This window comes from Equus caballus, chromosome 27 (genome assembly GCF_041296265.1).
Source record: "Equus caballus isolate H_3958 breed thoroughbred chromosome 27, TB-T2T, whole genome shotgun sequence".
NCBI classification, from domain to species: Eukaryota; Metazoa; Chordata; class Mammalia; order Perissodactyla; family Equidae; genus Equus; species Equus caballus.
In genome coordinates, this window is record NC_091710.1 from 44,159,645 (window position 1) to 44,181,934 (window position 22,290).

Here is a 22,290-nt window from a genome sequence, read left to right on the forward strand (position 1 = left end):
TTATAATCACACTCATGTTTATATATATTTTTTTCAGTACTCTGATTTTTATTCACTATAAAGGGCTTTTGATGAGGACAAAGTATATTGGTACCTTTTTACATCACTGTAGTTGCTGTTCCTTCCCAATGTCCAAGATTGTGTTATTTATGATATATCCTGTCACTCCAAGTTTGTAAAAATTTTAGATACACCCATAGACACACGTGCATGCTATATATGTATGCACTTATATGTGTTAACAGTAGTTCAAACATAACAGTATATGCAACTATATAAAGCTGATCTAAATGATTTTACATATATATTTTTAAAAACTGACACATTCACTGAAATTTGTTTTTAGAGAACATAGTGCAAACCAGGACAGTTCTTTACATATACGTGAATCTAGACAAAAGCTATAAAAACCATTTTTCTCTCTTTTTTTAAAGGACAGGGTATGGATAATGGGGAGGGAAGAGAAAAAGAGGGTGAAAGTGCTAACAAATAGAGAAGTGACTACTCAGATGTTTTCTAAATATCTGCTTTGACTTACAGAGCCTAAATGGTACTTCTGGTAATTTAAAGGAAAAGAGTGTCAGTTCTAAAACTTATCTATGACTCTACAATAAACTACTATTCCTTTCCAAATAGATTAGACTTAAAATTTTAAAAAGCTCAGGAAACAGTGTCAAAACTACTGAAGCAAGAACGAAAAGTCTCACTCCTGTGTTAACTTGGCCGGCCAGCTCACCGTTATCTCCTTCAACTCTCTAATGACCAGAGCGTCCTTCCTCCAGGGGCAACTCCCTGCAGCCGCACTGCTTTCCATTAATTCCAGAATAAGATATGAACTCATAAAGGCTTCCCTGAAAGAGTCTTATGAGAGACTAAACACATCCTCTTGGAGTTCCCAGCAGCAAAAGGAAATAACTGTTTACCAATCTCCATCGGGACCCCTCTGCTCCTCGTCCTGCCCGGGTTCTTCTTCTTGCGCTAATTCTTGTTCCACAGCCAACAGCTCGGCTGACGTTCTTGCAAGTAAGGCTGACACTGCATCCTGGAGGATATAAAACATACGGCAATCTACATCATATACTTTGAGAAATGATTTAAAACTCATCAGACGGGGACTTATGCTTCCACTTGTGAAAGAGAAGGTGGTACTAGATCCAATTCTCCTGCTGAGATCAAACACAAAAGCGGAATAAACTAAAACAAAAAGCAAACACACTCACTCCAGCCGCTTTAAAGCACTGAAGGACAAAAAGGCGATCAGACCTAGAGGGCCAAGATCCTGAGGAGAAGGGACATGCACAGAGATGTGGCCATCACTGCCACGTGTCTCCCTCGGGGGGTGGGGGTGGGGTGGGGTGGGGCGTGTCAATTCTAGGGATGAGGCAGACAAGCTAACCAGACTGAATGCCCAGAACCATAGCAGTGTTGGTAAGACGCAAAGATGAAAACTGAGCTGAGGACTACACCAAGGCAGTCAGCGTGCGAGGGTGCAGACAAAATGAACTGTAAAGTGAGCCCAATATTCTGCGCAATATTCCTGTCGAGGCATTTGCCATTCTTAAGCTGAATATGTACAGAGCAAGAAGCTGAAAAACAAAGCAAAAACCAGCTGGTCAGAGGCTAAAACAAAACCGTAAGCAGATACTCCAGCTGCCTCATGGTCCTAGGGAGAGAAAAATTGGAATTCAGGTCCCACAAGTGATCCAGGCAATCTGCGCTACTGGCACCTGCCTTCCAGAAGAACATTAAGTCCTCTCTGGAGGAAGCTACCAGCCAGAACCTCTTCATACGTCACACCCAGCATCCCCTGGAAACGGGACCCAGTGAATGAAAGCCAGAAAAACAACAGAGCAAAGAGACAGATCCACAGGTGATCCAATATATGGCAGTGATTTAGAGAAGGAATTTAAAATTTTAAATTAACATGTTCAAGAAAATGGATGAAATGATGGAGAACATCACTAGACTAAACACAAAGGAAAACACCTTAGCACATCAGAGTGAAATTGCCAAAAATCACAGAAAAAGTAGAAATTTTACAAGCAGTCAAAGAAAATAAAGATGCAATGCCTTTTAAAGATCAACAATTACTATCCTCCAACAGCTCAACAGAACCAATGGAAACCAGTGGAAACCAATGGAAATAACTGGCTACCTAAAATTCTGAATATGCAGGAAAGAAAAAAAAAAGTCCTTCACAAATGAAGTTAAAATAAAGATACTAAAAGAAATACTAAAGGGAATTCTTTGGGCAGAAGGAAAATGATGCAAATGGAAGCACAAAAATGCAGAAATGAAAAGAATACATCAGAAAGGGTAAAGATGTGGGGAAATCTAAATGAATATTGATTGTTAATAAAATAATAATAATCATGTCTTGTGGGATTTAAAATATAGGTAACAAATATTATAGGACCAATAATTGCACAGAAGGAGGAAAGGGAATAAATGGAGTTAAAGTCTTTGAAAATCCTTGCACTGTCTGGGAAAAAGTAAAAGCACCAATTTAACATAGTTTCTAATAAGTCAAAGATGCATGCTGTAATCATCAGGGAAATGGCAAAAAATAAAAGACTGCATTCCTAGTGATCTAAAGAAGGGAAAATGAAACTGAAAAAATACTTGATTAATCCAAAAGAAGGAAAGAAAGGAACAAAGATAGCACTAAAAGAAAACAAATCGTAAGGTGATAGGTTCAAACCCAAATATACCACTAATAGTATTAAATGTAAATGAACTAAATATTTCAATCAAAAGATGAAGATTTTAAGATTGGATAATAAATCAAACCCAACCATGTAGTGCTTACAAGTGGAAAACTTTAAATACAAGGACTCAGGCTGAAAGTGATAGGATGGAAAAATTTAAACCATGCAACACTAACCAAAAAAAGACTGACATAGCTTTAATAATACCAGATAAAATAGATTTTAAAAACAGGTGGTATTATTAGAGATAAAGAGGAATATTTTATAATGATAAAAGGGTCAGTTGAACAGAAAGATACAATATAATGCTAAATTTACATTCACCTAATAACACACACAAAATACATAAAGCAAGGACTAATAGAATTAAAAGGAGAAAGGGACATCTATGATCACAAGTTGGAGATTTCATATACCTCTCAAACCGATAAAATAAGCAAACTGAAAAATCAGTAAATGTGGAAGATCTGAAAAACAAAATTAACAAACTTGACGTGCAGAAAATACATTCTTCAAGAGCACATGGAACTTTTACTAAAACTGACGATACGCTAAGACATAAAGCAAGTCTCAATTATTCTGTATGATTGAATACTATGTACTCTATTCTCTGAAAACAGTGAAATAAAACTAGAAATCAATAACAAGAAGATAACTAGAAAACCTCACTGTTTGGGAATTAAGTAAACATATTTCTAAAAAACCCCATGTATTAAACAAGAAATTACAATGGAAATTATAAAATATGTTTAATTCAATGATATTTTGATAATGTCACATTATCAAACTCGTGAAAATCAGTAAAAGCCATGCTCAAAGAGAATTTTTTAGCCTTAAATGCATATATTGGAAAAGAAGGTTACAAAGCAGTTATCTAAGTATCTATCTCAAGAAGTAGAAAAAGAAGAGCAAATTAAGCCCAAAGAAAGTAGAAGCAAGGAAATAATACAGAGCAGAATTAATAAAATAGAAAACACATGAAGGACAGAGAAAAATCAACAAGGCCAAGTTTTTCTTTGCATAAAATAAAGAATTTGACAAATTCTGGCAAGAATGAGGGGAAAAAAAGGAAGAAAAGGCATAAATAACCAACATCAGGAATGAAAATGAGTAAATAGTAAAGTCCCTGCATCTATGAAAAGATAATAAGAAGACATCGTGAAAAACTTTGTCAAAATTTTGATAATTTAATATAAAATGGACAAATCCTGTGAAAAATACAACATACTACAACCAATGTAAGTATAGAAAAGTCGGAATAGTCCTAAAACTAATAAAGAAATTGAATCTGTAATTAAAAAATAAGCCACCTGCCTTTTTCAACTGGAATTCCATGAGAATTAAGCCCTAATGCCCTCAGGCATTCATTATTTTAAAACAAAACAAAACAAAACATCTAGAAGGGTATAAGTTATGCACCCTCCTTGAGAGAAGTAAGAAAATAGTCATTGAAAACACTTTTTGTAGGGCTTACTTCTCTCACAGAAACCTGGCTGAGAAAGGCTGCTTCTCACAGAGAAAGGATGGAAGGGTGAATTCTCCCAAATATTGAAGGAAGATAACATTTATCTTACAAAAACTTCTGCAGAGAGTAAGAAAAGAAGGAATATTGGGGCTGGCCCCGTGGCCGAGTGGTTGGGTTCACGCGCTCCGCTGCAGGCGGCCCAGTGTTTCGTTGGTTCGAATCCTGGGCGCGGACATGGCACTGCTCATCAGACCACGCTGAGGCAGCGTCCCACATGCCACAACTAGAAGGACCCACAACGAAGAATATACAACTATGTATGGGGGGCTTTGGGGAGAAAAAGGAAAAAATAAAATCTTTAAAAAAAAAAAAAAAAAAAAGAAGGAATATTTTCCAACTTGTATAATGAAGCCAGGAAAACCCTTACATCAAAAAATGACAAAGATCTTACAAGAAAAGAAAATTAAAGACTAATCTCTCTCATGAACGTAAATGAAAAAAACCCCAAACATAAAATCAAGAAATCAAGAAATCAAATCCAGCAACATATAGAAGAACACACATAAAATACACCATAATGAAGTCTATTTTATTCCAGGAATCCAATGGTGGTTTAACATTCAAAAGTCAATCAATGTATAATCCATCACATTAAGAGAATAAAAGAGAACAATCATGTAATCGTAAGAGACACAGTAAAAATGTTTGATAAAATTCAATATCCATGCATAATAAAAACTCAAACTAGAAAGAGAAGGAAACCTCCTTAATCTGGTAGCAATTATCTATGAATAGCCTCAGAAAAATCATTCTAAATGATGAACTATTGAAAAGCCTTCACTCTGAAAAACTATAGTATTGTCTACAGAGGTAGACCACTAAGCCAATGGAAGAGAATAGTAAATTCAGGAACAGACCCACATATGTAGAGGTCATCTGACTTAGGACAAAGGTGACACTGCAGTGCAGTTGCGAAAGAAAATCTTCAGCAGATGCCAGGTCAACCAGCTATCATATGGACAGAAAGGAATCTTAACTCCTACCACATACCTTTCACAACAATTAATTTCAGATGGATCAATTTCAGGTCATATCTAAATATGAGAGGTAAAACAAGAAAGCTTTTATAAAACAATACACGAAAACATCTTCATGACCTTCAGGTAGGCAAATAGTTCTTCAATAGGAAAGAAAAAGCATTAAACATAAAGGGAAAAATCGATAAATAAGACTACATTAAGAAAACGAAAGAGTAAGCTATAAAATGGGAAAAGATATTTGCAATAAATATATTTGACAAAACACTCAAATGTAAAATTAAGAACTCTGCCAACCTATAAAAAAAAAGAACCTAATAGAAAAATGGGCAAAAGCTTGAACACATATTTCACAAAAGATGACATCCATTTAGCCATTAAACATTATAATCCAGGGAAATGCAAAAAAAACCACAAGAGAGTGCTATTTATCTACCAAAATAGCTAAAATGAAAGAAGATAAATAGTATTTTTACCAAACGACATGCACAAGAATGCTAATAGCACTACCCATAATAGCTTCTGAAGTAGAATCAACTCAAATGTCCATCCATAGCAAAATGGATAAACTGTGATATAATTACACAATGACATATCACAAAATGAGCATGAATGAACTACAATTACACAAAAAACATAGATGACTCTCACAATCATAAGGTTAAGTACAAGATGCCAGACATAAAAGAATATATACTGAACACTTCCATTATATAAAGTTCAAAGACAGGCAAAACTAATATATAGAGAGGAAGTGAGAATAGAGATTACCTTTAGGGCTCTGGTAATGACTATGATGAGGCACAGGGAGGAGTCTGGGGTGGTGCTAATGTACTATACCTTGATCTGGCTGGTAACTGCACAGATGTGTTCGCTTTGTGAAAATTCATCAGAAAATTCACATAAGATTTGTGCACTTTGTTATAAATCTCTCCATCACTCCTCTCCACAAAGGAAGTCAGAGAGTGAGATTAGAATAAGATAAAAAGTGTAACAAAAATGTATACACAACCACACTATAAAGCAACTAGACCTAACAAACACCTGTACAACACTCTACCCAACAACAGCAGAACACACGTTGTTCTCAAGTGCACATGGAAGATTCTCCAGGATAGACCGTATACCAGGCCATAAAACAAGCCTCAATACATTTAAAAGGACTGAAATCATGCAAAATATGTTCTTCGACCACACTGTAATGACATTAGAAATCAGTACCATAAGGAAATAAGAAATTAATGTATATGCGGAAATTAACACATTCCTAAGTAACCGAGTCAAACAAGAATTCACAAGGAAAATTACTAAATATTTTGAGATGAATAAAAATTAAAACACAGAATACCAAAATTTATGAGATGATGCAAGAGCAGTGCTCAGAGGGAAATTTATAGCTATAAGCACTTACATTAAAAAAGAGGAAACATCTCAAATAAATAACCTAAACCTTAAGAAAATGGAAAAAGAGCAAAATAAACCTAAAGTGATCAGAGGGAAAGAAGTAGTAAAGACTAGAGTAGAAATTCATGAAATACAGAAAAGAGAAATATTAGAGAAAATCAATGAAACCAAAAGTTGGTTCTTTGAAAAGATCAAGAGTTGACAAACTTTTAGCAAGTATGACCAAGAAAAATAGAGAGAAAGCTCAAACTACTAAAATCAGGAATGAAAGAGGAGACATCACTATCAACTTTACAGATATAAAATGGATTATAAGGGAATATTAAGAACAATTGTATGCTAATAAATTAGATAACCTAGATGAAATGGGCAAATTCCTAGAAAGACACAAACTCCTGAAACTGACACAAGAAGGAAATTCTGAGTAGACTTATAACAATTAAAGAGATTGAATTAGTAAACAAAAAACTTTCTACAAAGCAAAGTCCAGGCTCAGAAGGCTTCAGTGGTGAATTCTACCAAACATTTAAAGAAGAGTTCATATCAAATCTTCTCAAATTCTTCCAAAAGATCTAAGAGAAGGAAATACGTCCTAACTCCTTCCATGAGGCCAGAAGTGCTCAGATATCAAAACCAGACAAAGATATCACAAGAAAACTACGAATATAGACAAAAAAGTCCTCAAAAAAATACTAGAAAACTGAATCTAATAGCACATAAAACAGATTATACACCATGACCAGGTGGGATTTATCCTAGGAATGCAAGGTTGGTTTAACATCTGAAAATCAACAAACCACGTGAGAATAAAGGACAAAGACCACATGATCATCTCAACAGATGCTGAAAAGCATTTGTCAAATCCAACAGCCTTTAATGATATAAACACTTAACAACCTAGAAAAAGAGACTTTCTCAACCCGATAAAGGGCATCTACAAAAAACCCACAGCAAAAATCATACTTCATGGTGAAAGATGAAAGCTTCCTTGCTAAGATCAAGTACAAGACAAGGATGTCTGCTCACATCTGTTCTTTCAATATTGTATTGGAAGTTCTAGTCAGGGCAAATAGACAAGAAAAATAAATAGAAGGTGATTGGAAAGGAAGAAGTAAAATGAACCTTATTTGCAGAAGATATAAACTTATATGTAGAAAATCCTAAAGAATTCACTAAAAAACTATTAGAGCTATTAAATGAGTTAAGCAAGGTTTCAAGATACAAGATAGTAAAAAATCAATTGTGCAATGAATAATCTAAAAATGCAATTAAGAAAATAGTTCTATTTACAATAGCATCAAAAAGAATAAAATTAACAAAAGAAGTGCAAACTTGGACTCTGAAAACTACAAAGCATTGTTAAATGAAATGAAGGCAGATCTAAATAAATGAAAAGATATTTCGTATTCATGGATCAGACGACTTAAAACTGTTAAGATGACAACATGACCCAAATTGACCTACAGACTCAGTGCAATCTCTATCAAAATCCCAGCTGTCTTTTTTTGTAGAAATTGACAAACTGATACTAAAATTCACATGGAAATGCAAGGGATCCTGAACAGCCCGAACTATCTTGAAAAAGAAAAACAAAGTTAGATGACACACATGTTCTGATTTCAAAATAATTACAAAGCTACAGTAATCAAGGCAATGTGAGCTTGGCATAAGCACAGATAGAGAGATTAATGGAACAGAATTTAGAGTCCAGAAATATAAACATTCACATGTATGCTCAATTGATTTTTGGCAAAAGTGCCATAATAAGTCAAGGCAGAAAGAATAGTTTTTTCAATAAATGGTGTTGGGACAATTGCATACCCAGAAACAAAAGAATGTAATTGGACCCATTCCTCACATCACATATAAAAAACAATTCAATTGGATCAGAGACCTACAAATAAGACGGAACTTTAAAACTCTCAGAAGAAAACACTGGAGCAAACTTTTGTGATGTTAGGTTGGGCAAGGCCTTCTTAGATATGACACCAACAGCACAAGCAATAAAAGAAACAAATTGGCAACTGGACTTTTATCAAAATTTAAAACTTTTCTACTGCAGATGAAACCCTTAAGAAGTAAAAAGACAACCAACAAAATGAGAGAAAATATCTTCAAATCATTTATGGGATAAGAGACTTGTATCAAGAATATATGAGGACCTCTTAAAACGCAATGACAAAAAAAGATAAATCGCCCATTTAAAAAATAGACAAACGATCTGAACAGACAGTTCTCAAAAAAAATAGGTACACTAACTAATGGTCAATAAGTCCATGAAAGTATGCTCAAGATCGTTAGTCATTAGGAAAATGTGAATCAAAACCACAAGGAGATACTACTTCATACCCACTAGCAGGGCTGGAATCAAAAAGAAAGATTAATAACATGTGACAAGGGGGTGAGGAAGCTGGAACCTTCCTATACAGCTAGTGAGAACGTAAAATGGTGCAGCCACTGTGCAAAACATAGAGCTACTACATGACTCGGTAATTCCACTCCTAGGTAAATACCCAAGAGAAATAAAAACATACGTCCACACAAACTCTTGTATACAAATGTTCACAGCAGTATTGCTAATAGTGAAAAAGCAGAAACAGTCCAAATGCCCATCAGCTGACGAACAGATAAACAAAATGCTGCGTACCTATGCAACGGAATATTATTTGGGAATATAAAGGAATGAGGTACTAATACATGCTACAACACGGATGTACCTTGAAACATTATGCTAAGTGAAAGAAGCTAGTCTCAAAAGAACAAATATTGTATTATTCCATTTACATCAACTGTCCATAATAAGAAAAGTTATAGAGACAGAAAGACGATTAGAGGTTGCCTTGGGCGAACGGGCTGAGGGAGAACCAGGAGTTACTAAGGGGTGTCGGCCTTCTTGGGATGATGACAATGTTCTAGTACTGGACCGTGGTGACGGTTGCACAACTTTGTGAATGTACTAAAACCATTGAATTGTTTACTTCTAATGGGTAAAATGTATGCTTTAAATAGATTAATTGTATGGTATGTAAATTATATTGCATTAAGCTGTTTAAAAAAACCTTATACACAGTGTGACCATTATAAAAGCATTCTTAAAGGCAGAAACCATATTTCATCATCTCGTATGCTTTACTTAGTGTCTTCCACAAACCTGCACACGGAACACAAGCTCTACCAACACGCTCGTTTCCCTTTCCCCACCCACCATAACGTCCACGATACTTTCTTGCACATAGTAGATGAACAACAAAGCACTGTTGCTGAATTATGTGACTTTTGCTTAGTAAACCCTTTCCTCATAGATCATCCGAAATAAATGAACTCCGTAACGATACCCACAAATGCCAAATCAGAGAAGGACGGCCTCACAAGACGCCCCTTGGTAAATTTTTTGGAAGTATTGAAGCATGACTGCTGGTTAGAACAAACTTTTTAATAGAAAATATTTACAGATATCAATGCTACAAATGGAAAGTTTGCAAAAAACAAGAAATCCAAACGTATAATCTGACAGTGGAATCAAAAATGTGAACACCGTATATGAAGCGTAAATTTAAATCAAAAGGCTTTCCACGGTCACTTAAAACAGTGAAGCCTCCACATCAGTTTACTTTTATGGAAGGAAGTACGGGCAGAAACGAGCGATTCTCTTACAAACTGTACTTGAAGCAAAGCTTCAATTATTCTTTTTTTTTGGTTAGAAAGCCAGGAAAAAAGGGTAAGCTGTGAAAGAAAAAATAAGGATAGTGAAAGCGAATATTCCATACTATTTTATTAAATTGTAATGAATTTTATTCTCTAATTTTGACTCACCAAGTCTATAGAATCTACTAATGGCTGGCTTGGTTGAAATACAGAATCCTCATTTTCTTCTTCATTCTTTTTGCAAGGCATTTGCTTAGAAGGAAGCAAGTTATACCACAGAGTGAAAATCTCATTGGAAAATGGTAAATCTGCCAGGCTGATCTGAGTTCCAGCCTACAGGAAAAGAAAGGAAAAAAAAGAGAGAGAGAGAAGATAAAATGTTTAAATTCATATTTGCTCCCTCTGATACAATTAAGATTATTGGGTAAGCTTGTTTTAGGGAAAAAAAATACAATACTCATGATATAAAGCATTGGGGGATTTTTTAAAAGCCTGGAGATGTCTTATATTTTCAGGTGTGACTAAATAAGAAATAATCCCAATCTAAAAGCCAACCCTGGGGGCCGGCCCAGTGGTGCAGCGGTTAAGTTTGCACGTTCCACTTCTCAGCAGCCCAGGGTTCGCTGGTTCGGATCCTGGGTGCGGACATGGCACCGCTTGCCATGCTGTGGTAGGCGTCCCACATATAAAGTAGAGGAAGATGGGCATGGATGTTAGCTCAGGGCTAATCTTCCTCAAAAAAAAAAAAAAAAAGCCAACCCTGGGGTTATTTTGTGAGATACTATTTTGCCAAAACCTAATGACTAAGCATGAAATTTTTAATAAGTGTGAAATTATTTTTAAATGAAAAGTTTTAAAAAAGAAAAAGAAAAAAAATAAATGACTAAGCATAGACCATAATATATCTTACAATATGCCATGAGTGCTTTATTACTCACAAAACCCACTATCCACTGAAAAATTTAAAAACAAACAAAAAGTCTACTGTGGATCTTAAATGAGAAATCAGATAGCAAAATTTTTCTCTCTGGATAAGTTAAGAGAATGTCAAAAAAAATTAAAGGTTAAAAGCTTTTATATTTCACCAAATCACACGTATCAGCCAGAATCTAAATTAAACTGCACCATTTTTTAAAAGGCTATCAATTAACACATTTATTAACTTTACGGAGCTTGTGACATATATATCTATTATACTAAGCCTTTCCAACAGCCTGACCAGTCTATTATCTTTGCTTCTAACTTTATTTACTGTCAAACAATATTATCAAATATATTTTTTCATATAAAGAAAAGGAAATACTAATAAGAAATCTATCACCTGTTTACATTTCATTCCTCGTGAACCGTGTGTTTCTGTGTTTCCGAGTGGACTGCAGACAAGAGTTAAGTGGAGACCCTGCTGTTTTGGGACATATGGGCACACCTCCACGCGCATGCACCTGAACACCTGTTGACCTCACTGGTACATGACGGTTTTCTGGTTATTACGCACAATGTGTGTTAAACTCACTATTGGTTAGTATGAAGTCTTCTGCTTTAGCGTTTAGACCTCACACTGCTCTAAACACCACTTAGGTCTTCCTAGAAGCTCTAATACCACACTTAGTCTTAGCCAAAAGGCTGAGAAGTGATGAGAAGTTCTAAAACCATGGCTGGGGAAAATGAGCTGAACAAAGGAACTATATACTCAGTGCCTTGCTTGATCTAAGTTTGTAACAGTGACTTATGTGTGGGATGTCTTTGATATCTGGCTCCATCATTCACTAGCTGTGTGGCCCTGATCACATTACTTCTCTAAGCAGTTCTTTATCTGAAAATAGAGGTAATCGTAACCCTTTTCCTAAGATTGTCATGAGGGTTAAAGGAGATAATGTATACAAAGCACCCAGCACAAGACTCGTCCTGGGAATAATAAACATACTCCATAGTGATTATCATAACACAGGCCAAAGTTCTTCTTTAGCCAGAGGGTAGAAAGTAGATTTTACAGAAAATCATAATTTCTAAGCATCTTTTAAAGGTCTGGAATAAGAGAAGGAAAACTAGAAATCACTACTTCAGATAAAAAATGAAACCACCGTTGGATGTGGCCTTGGGCAGATCTGCAGTGGTATGAGGGCTGGCGCAACAGCAACTAGGAAATTAATCTCAGAGCAGCCAGTCCTAAGCGTGGTTTCACATGGCAGCTATGAGGCCCTACCAGGCGCTCCTCCCTCCGGTGCCTGCTGACAGAGCACAGGTCTACTCGCAGCGTCTTCTGCTGCAAGGCAGCTTGGGAAATGGCCACTCTGAACATATCGTTGAATAAGATGGATTCCGTGGCTGGGTGGACTTTTGTTCGAAATAGACAGCTGACATCAGTTGAGGAGGGAAGTAGAGCAACCCTAAAATAGCTGCAAAGAACAAGAGTAAAATGGATTTCAGAGGCACTGCAAGGATACTGGATTCACAGCTATCGTTTGAAATTATCTGCAAAAGAGAGAAACGAGGGGGAAGATGGAGTCCATTATCACCCTTAAGCTTTGCTGCCATGTGGGTCCCTGCTCAGTGCAGAGGCTCTCTTCTTATCCCAGCCATGCCGACTGTGCCCCAGAGCATGCAACGGCCCAGCCTGCCGGTCACCACGTGGCTGCGGCAAAGGTGCACGGCAGGAAAGCAACAGGGAGGAAAGTCCGTGGGCAGCCGGATTTCATGTCCCTCCTGCCCAGGCACAGCCAGTTCCAAAGTCAGCTGTTTCTGAGCCTGGGAAGGCAGGCACATACTAAGCAGATACATGCAGAGAGCTAAAGGGGCTGCGCAGGACCGTTTCTCAGGAACGGAATACATTATTCTACTAGAGAAAAAGAAAAGCTAAGTAGCATATTGCTGAGAAAACTCAAAACAGATGAAATCCACAGTTCAAAAATACCACTGTCCGGCATCTCAGAAGTCTCAGATATGACGAACTCAAGAGTTTACGCTTTGTAAAATTCAGAGGAAGAGTTACCAAAAACAGTAACTTCTAATACTACTTTAAAGTGAATTTTCTGAGCACACATTATACGAGGACTCACAACCCTTGGAAACAGCATGAGGTTATTTCCTTTTAAATCCCAGAAAGAGCACACCCACTAAATGCCCACCTCCCCCTTCCAGGCTTGTCTAATTCATACTCCGAAGGGTGCCTTCCTCCAACTGTGAACACTGTAGGTCCACATGCAGAGCTGAGGAATGTCGTATTACTGCCGTGCTTGATGCCAACGTCAATTACGGAGCTGCAGCACTAAAATCTAGTGGACCTCGGGCCGCTGCTGCTAAGGCTGGAGAGTCAGAAGAAATCTTTTTTCTCCGCCTTCATGGAAAGGCAATAAAAGGAAGTATTTTAGAGAGGTGGAACGGAGAGAAGGAATGTTCTGTTTCTCCAGACTTCAGTTTTACTCTGAAACTGAGTAAACGAACCAGTTACATGACCCTAAAAGGTTTCCCCATGAAAAAAATCAGGTTTTACGTGGTTCAGAGCCCAAGGCAGAGGGGAAGGAGGCAGGGGCTCTTCTCTTATTGCCGTAGGAGGTCTGGGGAGTCAGGAGCCTCTCAAGCAAACATCGCGGCTGCTGCCAACCAGTTGAAGCACAAACTCTGCTGGTCGTAATTAATAATCAAAAATAAGTTCCAAGTTAGGGGAGAAAAAGAACTGTTTTAAGGATATTTCATACTAGTTAGTTGCCATTTCTAACAGTGCCATTATGCAGGCCCAGGCTTTTGTGTATGGGCTTAAGAACACGTTGCTATCCATCTCAGGAAGGTTCAGACCAACTGGACAAGCAATTGCGTACCAGCTGCACAGCGAACAGCTGGCTGCCTTCCCCGGTTCAGCCTCCCATTGATCCTGAACTACACAGGCTACCGCCAAACCTCCCACAGGCACTGTTCTTGTGACTTCCTACGAGGTGAGCGAGAGTGACTGAGACAGCGTGTCACAGGAACATTTGGGTAGGACTGTCCTTACGATCTGAGTTTACAGAAAGTGTGTGTTCTCGGGGGCTCTGCAGTTTTCTCCTGGACTTGTGGGTTGGCTCTCACTGCTCAGAGACTCGATCCCTCGTGGACCTGTCTTCACCCTGACAGGCTATACTAACATGAAAAGGCTGCCAATGGCACACGCCAATATCTCAGAGTATTTATCAGTAGGGAGAAATCACAAATAGTATTATCAGCCTGTCTCCCCAAGATACTACTGATGGGTATTCCTAATCTCAGTCCTGGGAAGCAGGCTCTCCGGGGTGATCAAGCCACGCCTCCATTATGCCTTCCTCTTTACCACTCTCGCTAATAACGTGGATTCCCCACACCTTGATTTTGGGAGGCCCTCTGAGCCCACTCCCCTCCCAGCATCCTAGCCCCTCCAGCTTTGATGCTCATCAACACAGACATCCACTAGCTCCATTCTTCTATTGCCTACTGAATAACCTAGCTCTTCTTTTCTTAGATCCAGTTTCTTTTCTCTGACAATTCTTAAAATATTAGGATGTGAACTTAAAAGTAAACCCATAGGGAAAACATCCAGAACTCTTAACATTTACTCTACTAAACATCCTTCTCATTGAGGAACATATTCTATCATTAAGGAAATCCACCTGCCTGGGTATAGGGTCTTGGGAGGGGTCACTCTTACTCACTCTCTCTTATTTCCAGGCCTGTTCTGGCTTATTCAACGTATTAGTAAGTGTAGGGTGGACATAAAAATTCTGGATTCTAAGTCAGAGGTGCTATGTTGAAATCTGGCTTCTTTCTGGCACTCTCTAGCCATGGGCCCTTAAGAGAGTCACTGAAACATTGACTCTGGAAAGTGTGAGTGGTGGTGAAGGTCTCTAGAAATATCTGGCAAGAAACAAACAGTCCCTGAGCCACAGACTGGGTAGCAGTCCTTGGGATTCATGGTTTGATGAAGCGAAATAACTTAAAGTGAAGTAACTTTAAGAAATGACCGGTCATAGGGAAGTGAAAGCTTAATGATAAAAACACGGTACTCTTACATGTAGCATGATATGATGCTTGGCAAAGCTGTACTGATAAATAAAATTTAATTGCTACATTTTCATGTAAAAGATCAGAAAATTCCTCCAAACCAACAGTAGTCACAATTGGGCAACGATGAAAATTTTAGTTAAATTTCAAAAAATCAGGCTCCAACACATGACAATACAGAATTTCTGGTTGAAAAGGGAAATAAAGTCTTGGTTCCTATACTTAATAATGAGATGGTTGAATTAGGATCAAAACCCAGTTTGCTTTTCTCACGTTCCCCTTTTCTCCCCATCTCTGTCTTCTGCTGATAGGACATGAGCAGCCCTGCTGTGCCTTTTCCTTCGTATCTCCACTCGGATGAATCGCATGATCACAATGTAAAACGATCCTACGTGGACAATTTTAAGTTTCTCACTGATTTTACTTACACTTTTGAAGTATGAGGTATCAAGAAGGCATGAAGATTTCGGAGTTGTGCTATAATCACCATGAAACTTGACCTTTTCGCATCATATCTGTCAAAAGAGAAGCTGATGGAGTAAGGAGAGAGCACAGGCCACTCGTCGCTGCAGAGAGTGCTGGAACTGCCCCTCCCCACGTGCAGCTCCCTGTACCTGAGTCCGATCTGCACCTGGGCAGTCTCCACAATGGCAACGTCCTCTTCGCTGTACGTAACATCTTCGACCTCACTAGGCCTAGGGACAGGGAAATTGCAGGCGTAGGAAGAGTTTAATACCGGGGAGACGGATCAGCATGGTCACTATTTGCTACTTAACGATGCTGAGTGAACCTGCAGCAACAGCACCCCTCAACCACCAGTGGGGCTGATCCAGCGAGGGCTCACTCTTAGATCCTTTTTCACCTTGTCAAGAGGCATCTGCCTCCAAGCCCTCAGGGGACTTTCTGATGCCTGACTTTCCTGAGCCTCCCTGGGTTTACCACACCCCCAGACACATTCCAGGCTCTCAGAAATAACACGAGAGGCTTCACGCGCCAAACAGGCACTGCCAGCCTCTCCAACATTCTAAGTTTTAAGTCCTAAAGACGATCAGTCGTCTTTGAGTACACCAACCTGTTTATCATTTATCATTTCCCTGCTGACGGGATGTTTCAGTACACTGAGATTTTCAGGCACACCACAGCCCTCACCGCAGCAGAGTGGCTAACGGCAGCACGCTCCCAGCCTCCCGCCCACAGGCACGGCTACGAGGAGACGTGGCCTCACGGAGAGGCACCCCTGCTCAATCCTTACTGTTTCACGAAAGCTTCGTAGACCCCGCTGTCTCCAGCCACAGACTCATCAGACACAGCAGCCGACACACAAGCGGTTTTCTCCCCAAGCAGGTGGATTACTCTTCTTTTTGGTAAAGATTTTTCCACATCTAGGGAGGTGAAAGTGACAGCGCTAATTAAGATTCCTTATTAGGAAAAGGTAAACATAAAGTACACACCCAGTTAGGTTGTGAGAAATCCAAAATATAATTTCCATCTGAGAACCAACGATCTTACTATTTAAATCAACAAATGTGATGGTTGAAGGCACCATGACTCATAAGACTCCTGGGATGCCAGCTGTCGGTGACTATCTGAGAAAGGATACGGCTTTTCTCTGTCCTGAAATATTCTAAGGGCAGGGATGAGCTGCACACAGTCTCACTGGTCTGCTGCCCCCCTTAGGCAGTCCCTGCAGTTACCACACGCTCGGGCGCCTCCCTGGAGTATTAGAGATTTCTGCTACGGAGAGCTTCCAGTTACTCAGTGTCAGAGAGACTTCCACCTCTGCTGCTCTCCCCTTCTCTCCACAGGCCAAATGCGACATCCCTTCTGCTCCTCCTCCAACAGAAGTTAAAGAAAAAGCGTCTTTGACTTGCAGAATTCCTCACCAGCTACCACTTCACTTTTATCTCTAGTTCATATTCGTACACCAGCTTCCTGCGGTGAGCAAGGAGCATTCATTACAGCCGTGTTCCTCTGTCCTCGGCTGCCAGCCGGTGGACCTGTGGAATCCTTTCATCCTGAGCAGTGCGCAGGGAGCAGCTCTGGTATGCATTTCGCCCCCTTCTGATCCGTGACTTTACATCTTGTTAAGATGTTTAAGTTTTGAGGCTTCCGATTACAGGATTGATTGCTGCATTTTCCCTTTTATTCCTGGCAGTGGGAATGCTTTTTCATTGATGATGAAGAGCCTTCTCTCCGCCCACCCCCCTTTGTGAGGGGTGAAGGTGATGACATGATTTATTGATTACCCCCAGGAATAACCACAGCGGCCTGAAGTTGACTTTGACAATGACAGAGACTGACTGTGGAAGGACTTCGTAGTTATTCCAGCTTGGTTTCTGTCACCCAGCAGGGAATGGGGCTGGAGAGCAAGATGTGTATGAAAGGAACTTGCCTTTACCTGCATAAGGCTCTGGAGCGCTGAGGGAGATGAACGGTGTTCCCACCATGCGCCACCCGCCCCCACGTGACATCAGGTCAGACATCCCCTGAAGAGACCAAGCGTTGGTGACCTGACCTCAAGAGAATTAGCCTTTACAGTTATAAATGTTTTCACACATGAAACTGAACATTATTTGCAAACAAAGCTCTTAGATATATCTTCCCTTTGGGTGACTTTTTAAGAGCAGTTTTCTAATATAATACACATTTAAAAAGTTAAAAGCTATCTCATGGAAGCTTCAGAGGGACTGGTCTCTGGGCAGAGCTTCTCAGCAGACCCCACAGCAGGCCCAGGGGTCAGGAGCAGGTAACGGCCTGGCAGAGGCGCTGCAGGAAGGGACCTCAGTGGCTCAGGACCGCCAGGTGGGGACCGGCCTGGGCGACGTTCCCGCAGATCTCTCCCCCGCTCCAGCACTCGGCCTCATTTACCAGCCCCTCCAAAGTGACTGCATGTGGAGAAGTGGTCACCAGGGAACACTCCAAATACATGAAGAGCAAAAACAGCTTTGAAATGCTCAAGGAATGTAAGACCCTTCAAGTCCAAAGCACAGAAGAATGGCACAAAAGCCACTCCACTTTCTTCTCTCGTTTGTTCTTTCCACCTTGTATAACTTCAGTGGTTTGTGGTAGAAACTGTGTTTAGCAGAGCCTGTGTACTTACTGTCCTTAGGTAATAATAGTTACCGTGACCTGAGTGCTGAGCTCAGGCACGGTCAGTTGCCCTAGACGATTATGGCACTGAGCCTCCCAGGGCCCCACAAGGTGGATATTGTATCATCCCCACTTTGCAGATGAGGAACAACAAGCTCGAGATGGGTAACATGTTTGCCAGAACACAGCCAGTTAATGGGGCAATCAAAATGGGAGTGCAGGCTTGGCTGGCTCCAGGGGTGGAGCACAGCACACCACATTCCTTCCTGCAGGCGGGGGTGTGGGGAGGGGGTCCCAGCAGGTTTCTGCTTTCTTGGAGCCATTCTGTAAACACCACTCTTGTGCTCACTTTCTTTGCAGATGACTACTGCAGTAACACGTTACTCATAGCTCTGACACCTGCCAGGCAGCAGCACACGAGCCACACAGATGTCTTCTGCACCCGCCTCTGCCTCTGCCTCAGGCCACTGGCAGGCAGGTGGGGCTTCAGTCTTTGGTATTTGAAACCATACAACCAACATGGATTCATCTATCTTTTTAAACATCTGAATTGGCCGATCAATTAATACTTAGAATTCCTAGGACCATAAATACAAAAGAAATATGCTTCTCAAAACAGCAGGAAAATACTCCCAAAGAGGCCTGTCCTGTGTGCTGTGGACTCACAGTAGCCCGTGCAGGTCTGAGCAGGGCTGCAGGCCCGGCACTGGAGCTTGTTTCCCACTTCGTCCTGGCTACCTCTCCACTAGATCATCTTCCTCGCACAAGAACTGTGATCATTTGCCAACAGAGTCCCTTCTGTTCTCTTTAAAGCCACATCTAGTATATTAAAAGCTTCTGCCTTGCAAAGGAAAACAATTACAAAAAGATTAAATTCTCCCTGTTTCTGTCTCTTTGAGCACAAACGCAGGAGTCTGAAGGCAATCCGCTGCCCTCTCTCTCGGGCTGTAACTAGTCCTGTGGCCAGAAGATGGCAGGGTAAGACCAGACATCAGAACCCGGAGGGAGGGTGGGTCTGGCATAAAACCAAAATTGTATTTATATAGAATTCCCTGAGCTACCTAAACACTGAACCCTGGTACTAATTAGCTGCTATGCTAATTGCCTTGGTTTTAATCTGTTTTAGGCCAACTTTTAAAAGAAGGCCCTCTTCTTTGCCTTGCTATTGCAGAAACAGAATCATTTTAGAAGCGTGGAGTGTGTTCACAAAACCCGTCCCTTCCCAGGCAGTTGGCATACACAGAAGGCCTTGGGACAAGGGAACAGAGTCTTAATAACTAAAGCTATTAAATAGGGAAGGTCATTTTTATTTGATAAAGAAAAAATGTCTAGGTATCTCAATAAAAACTCCTCAAATGAAGCCGAAATGAACAAGCATCAGACAGAGAAGGGGGACTAGGAGCATCTGTCTATGTGGAAAAAGTAGCCCTCCAACCACTCTCCTTAAAATAATCAAGAGGAAAACATGACAGCAAAGGTCTGCATTTACCTGCGGGTCCTTCATACAATGGCTCCCTCGCACATTCACTGAGGTCTTTGTCTTCCAAGAGAGACTGGGAAGCTCCGCCTGAATCAGAATCCAACAAGACCTGATTCTCACCAAGGCCAATGTCTGCAAAATGGCTACTCAACTCACAGTCTTCGAAGTCAGCAGTGAACTGATGGAGGGGGGCGTCAGGAGACGACATGGGGAATGTGCCTTCCAAAACCAAGGGAGAGCCAGGAGGGGACAAGGAGGAAAGGGATGACCTTGAGGACAGGGACGTCACAGACTTGGGGGCCTCAGTCAGTGGGGGGGTGTGGCCTGTCGCTGCAGCTGCCGCCCCACAGGGACCACCCTGGCCAGGCTGGCTAGGAGACTTGACCACTTCGTTTTCATGGATGGTGGTGATGGGTCCGGAAGGAATGTAACCACCCTTCTCCTGCAGAAGGAAGTCCAGTTTATACTGATAATCCGCATCTATCTGGTCACCCTGACTCGTGTAATAGAGCTCATTGGAACTGAGGGAATTGAGCGACCCTCTGCTGGAGGTGTTCAGAGACCCTCGACTGGAGGCCAGGGAACCCAGGCTGCTCCCAGAGGACATGGACAGGGTGCTGGCGGAGAGGCTGAGAGAAGAAAAACACATGTTGTAAAAACTGGTATGATACGGAAAACCCAAACACAACCCCTGCTTTGGACCCCAGAGGGTACGAACCCAGTGACCCCAAAGAACATACTCAACAACGGGGAAAAGGAACTTGCTGTTATCCCACACATCCCCATGTTTATTCACCAACACTTTCAACCTGGCTCTCTACATACTCTTGAAGCAGCAAGCCTACTCTTATTAAGAATCATTCCCCTTCTGCAAAAGCTAAAAAAAAGGGGGGGGGGGGGGTACAAATACCTATTGATAAATCTACCTGCATAGATATTCAGAAGCAACTGTGCAATTAAAAAATAGAGAAGGGAGGGGTGTAAACAGCATAAAGTGTTAACACAGTTACTTTGCTTAAAGAATAAAACTTTTTATTTTGAGAGAAAAAAAGGTAAGCTCATAAAGACAGAGGTTACACAAAGACCGGGTGCTCACTCCTCTTTCCTCATCTCTGTGTGTATTTAAGGAGTAAATATGTGGCTATTTTAAGGCAAATCTCCCCACCCTCCCTTTTTAAAAGGACTGATGTGGGGGAACACACCACTTTCCTCAGTATGTAACGAGGGCTAAAACATACCTTCTTCTGACAACATATTTCAGACACAGTCCAAATATGACCCTGGGGTTCACAAAAATAATTTACATAACTTCAAATTTGTAACTTTACCTTTTAAGTTGTGAATGCAAATACGTAGTTAATTTAGTAGTTTCTTCAAGTTTCTGTAGCAGCTCTTTTCTTCGCTCTTCCAATTTCAATCTAGGGAAAAAAAAGAAATGGATACATTTTCATATGATTACAATAAAGAATGAAAACTGAAGGAAAAGAAAAGAAAGATTCTTATTACACAATATTCTGTACCCTGAGGGGAATCCGAATGAACTCAACAGAGGGAAAACAGAACTGCCAGCAAGCAGCCACATGGGCAGAACCATCCACAGCCAGGCTGAACAAAGGGGAGATCCATACCACATCTCCAGCATTACCGAGGGCGTTTTAAATTTTGGTATTCAAAAATTTTCTCAAATGGGTAAAAAACCCTCATGCTCTTATGAGTTAGGGAAAGAGTGAGGACAAAAACAACAAAAAACTAACAAAGATCACAGAATCTTCTAGAGGCCTGTGAATTGGGTTTACATTACGAAAACGTTTGACAGTAATAACAGAGAATTAGAAAAGATTGTCCTAAGTACTGAATTTGGTAAGGACTGTTCCCGAATAATATTTAGTGATAAAAATTCCAATCTCAATTTGATGAGAATTTTAGCGATTAAGAAACAAATTAGTCCATATTGCCAGTGTGAGCTAATTTGGGCTTAACTGTTTAAGCAAGAAAGAGTCATAAAAGTGATTTCCTTTCCTGTCTACAGCACATCTCATCACCTGCACCAGATTATCATGAAATTCATCCACTTCAATTCAACTGCACAAGTGTTTATGAGGTTTCTTAGAAATCTGAGTATTATGGAATTGTGTACCTGAAAAGTCACTTAAAAATAGATCCAGCAGCCAGAGGTTTCTGCAACACAGAGCCTGCATGAGAATCGCTTATGTCATCTCGAGGTCTTTAGACGACATTTAAATGAGCTCATTTACAGTGGTCAACGGAAGGCGGAAAGAGACCCAGAGAACCACCTGGTCTCTGGTCTTGGATTTGCTGCTCACTCTGTATCCTTAGGCCAGTCCCTTAATCAAGGCTCTCAGCTTTCTCATCTGTAAAATGGTGGTTACGATCCTACGTGTCTGCCTGCTGAGGCTGTTGAAGGGATCAAACGGAGGAATGCACGAGAAAGTG

General features: G+C 40.3%; 1 protein-coding gene across 1 annotated transcript in view; it reads right to left on the bottom strand.

The window, feature by feature from the left end:
* The window catches only part of WWC2 (WW and C2 domain containing 2), a 210,436-nt gene that overhangs the window by 30,371 nt on the left and 157,775 nt on the right, over positions 1 to 22,290 (bottom strand). The window contains exons 10-17 of the mRNA XM_023630466.2: positions 21,165 to 21,254; positions 19,846 to 20,465; positions 16,519 to 16,648; positions 15,881 to 15,961; positions 15,695 to 15,781; positions 12,463 to 12,655; positions 10,428 to 10,592; positions 924 to 1,042 (exon numbers count right to left, since the gene is read on the bottom strand). Coding sequence (XP_023486234.1) covers positions 924 to 1,042; positions 10,428 to 10,592; positions 12,463 to 12,655; positions 15,695 to 15,781; positions 15,881 to 15,961; positions 16,519 to 16,648; positions 19,846 to 20,465; positions 21,165 to 21,254 — 1,485 coding nt within the window. The remainder of the gene's footprint in view (positions 1 to 923; positions 1,043 to 10,427; positions 10,593 to 12,462; positions 12,656 to 15,694; positions 15,782 to 15,880; positions 15,962 to 16,518; positions 16,649 to 19,845; positions 20,466 to 21,164; positions 21,255 to 22,290) is intronic.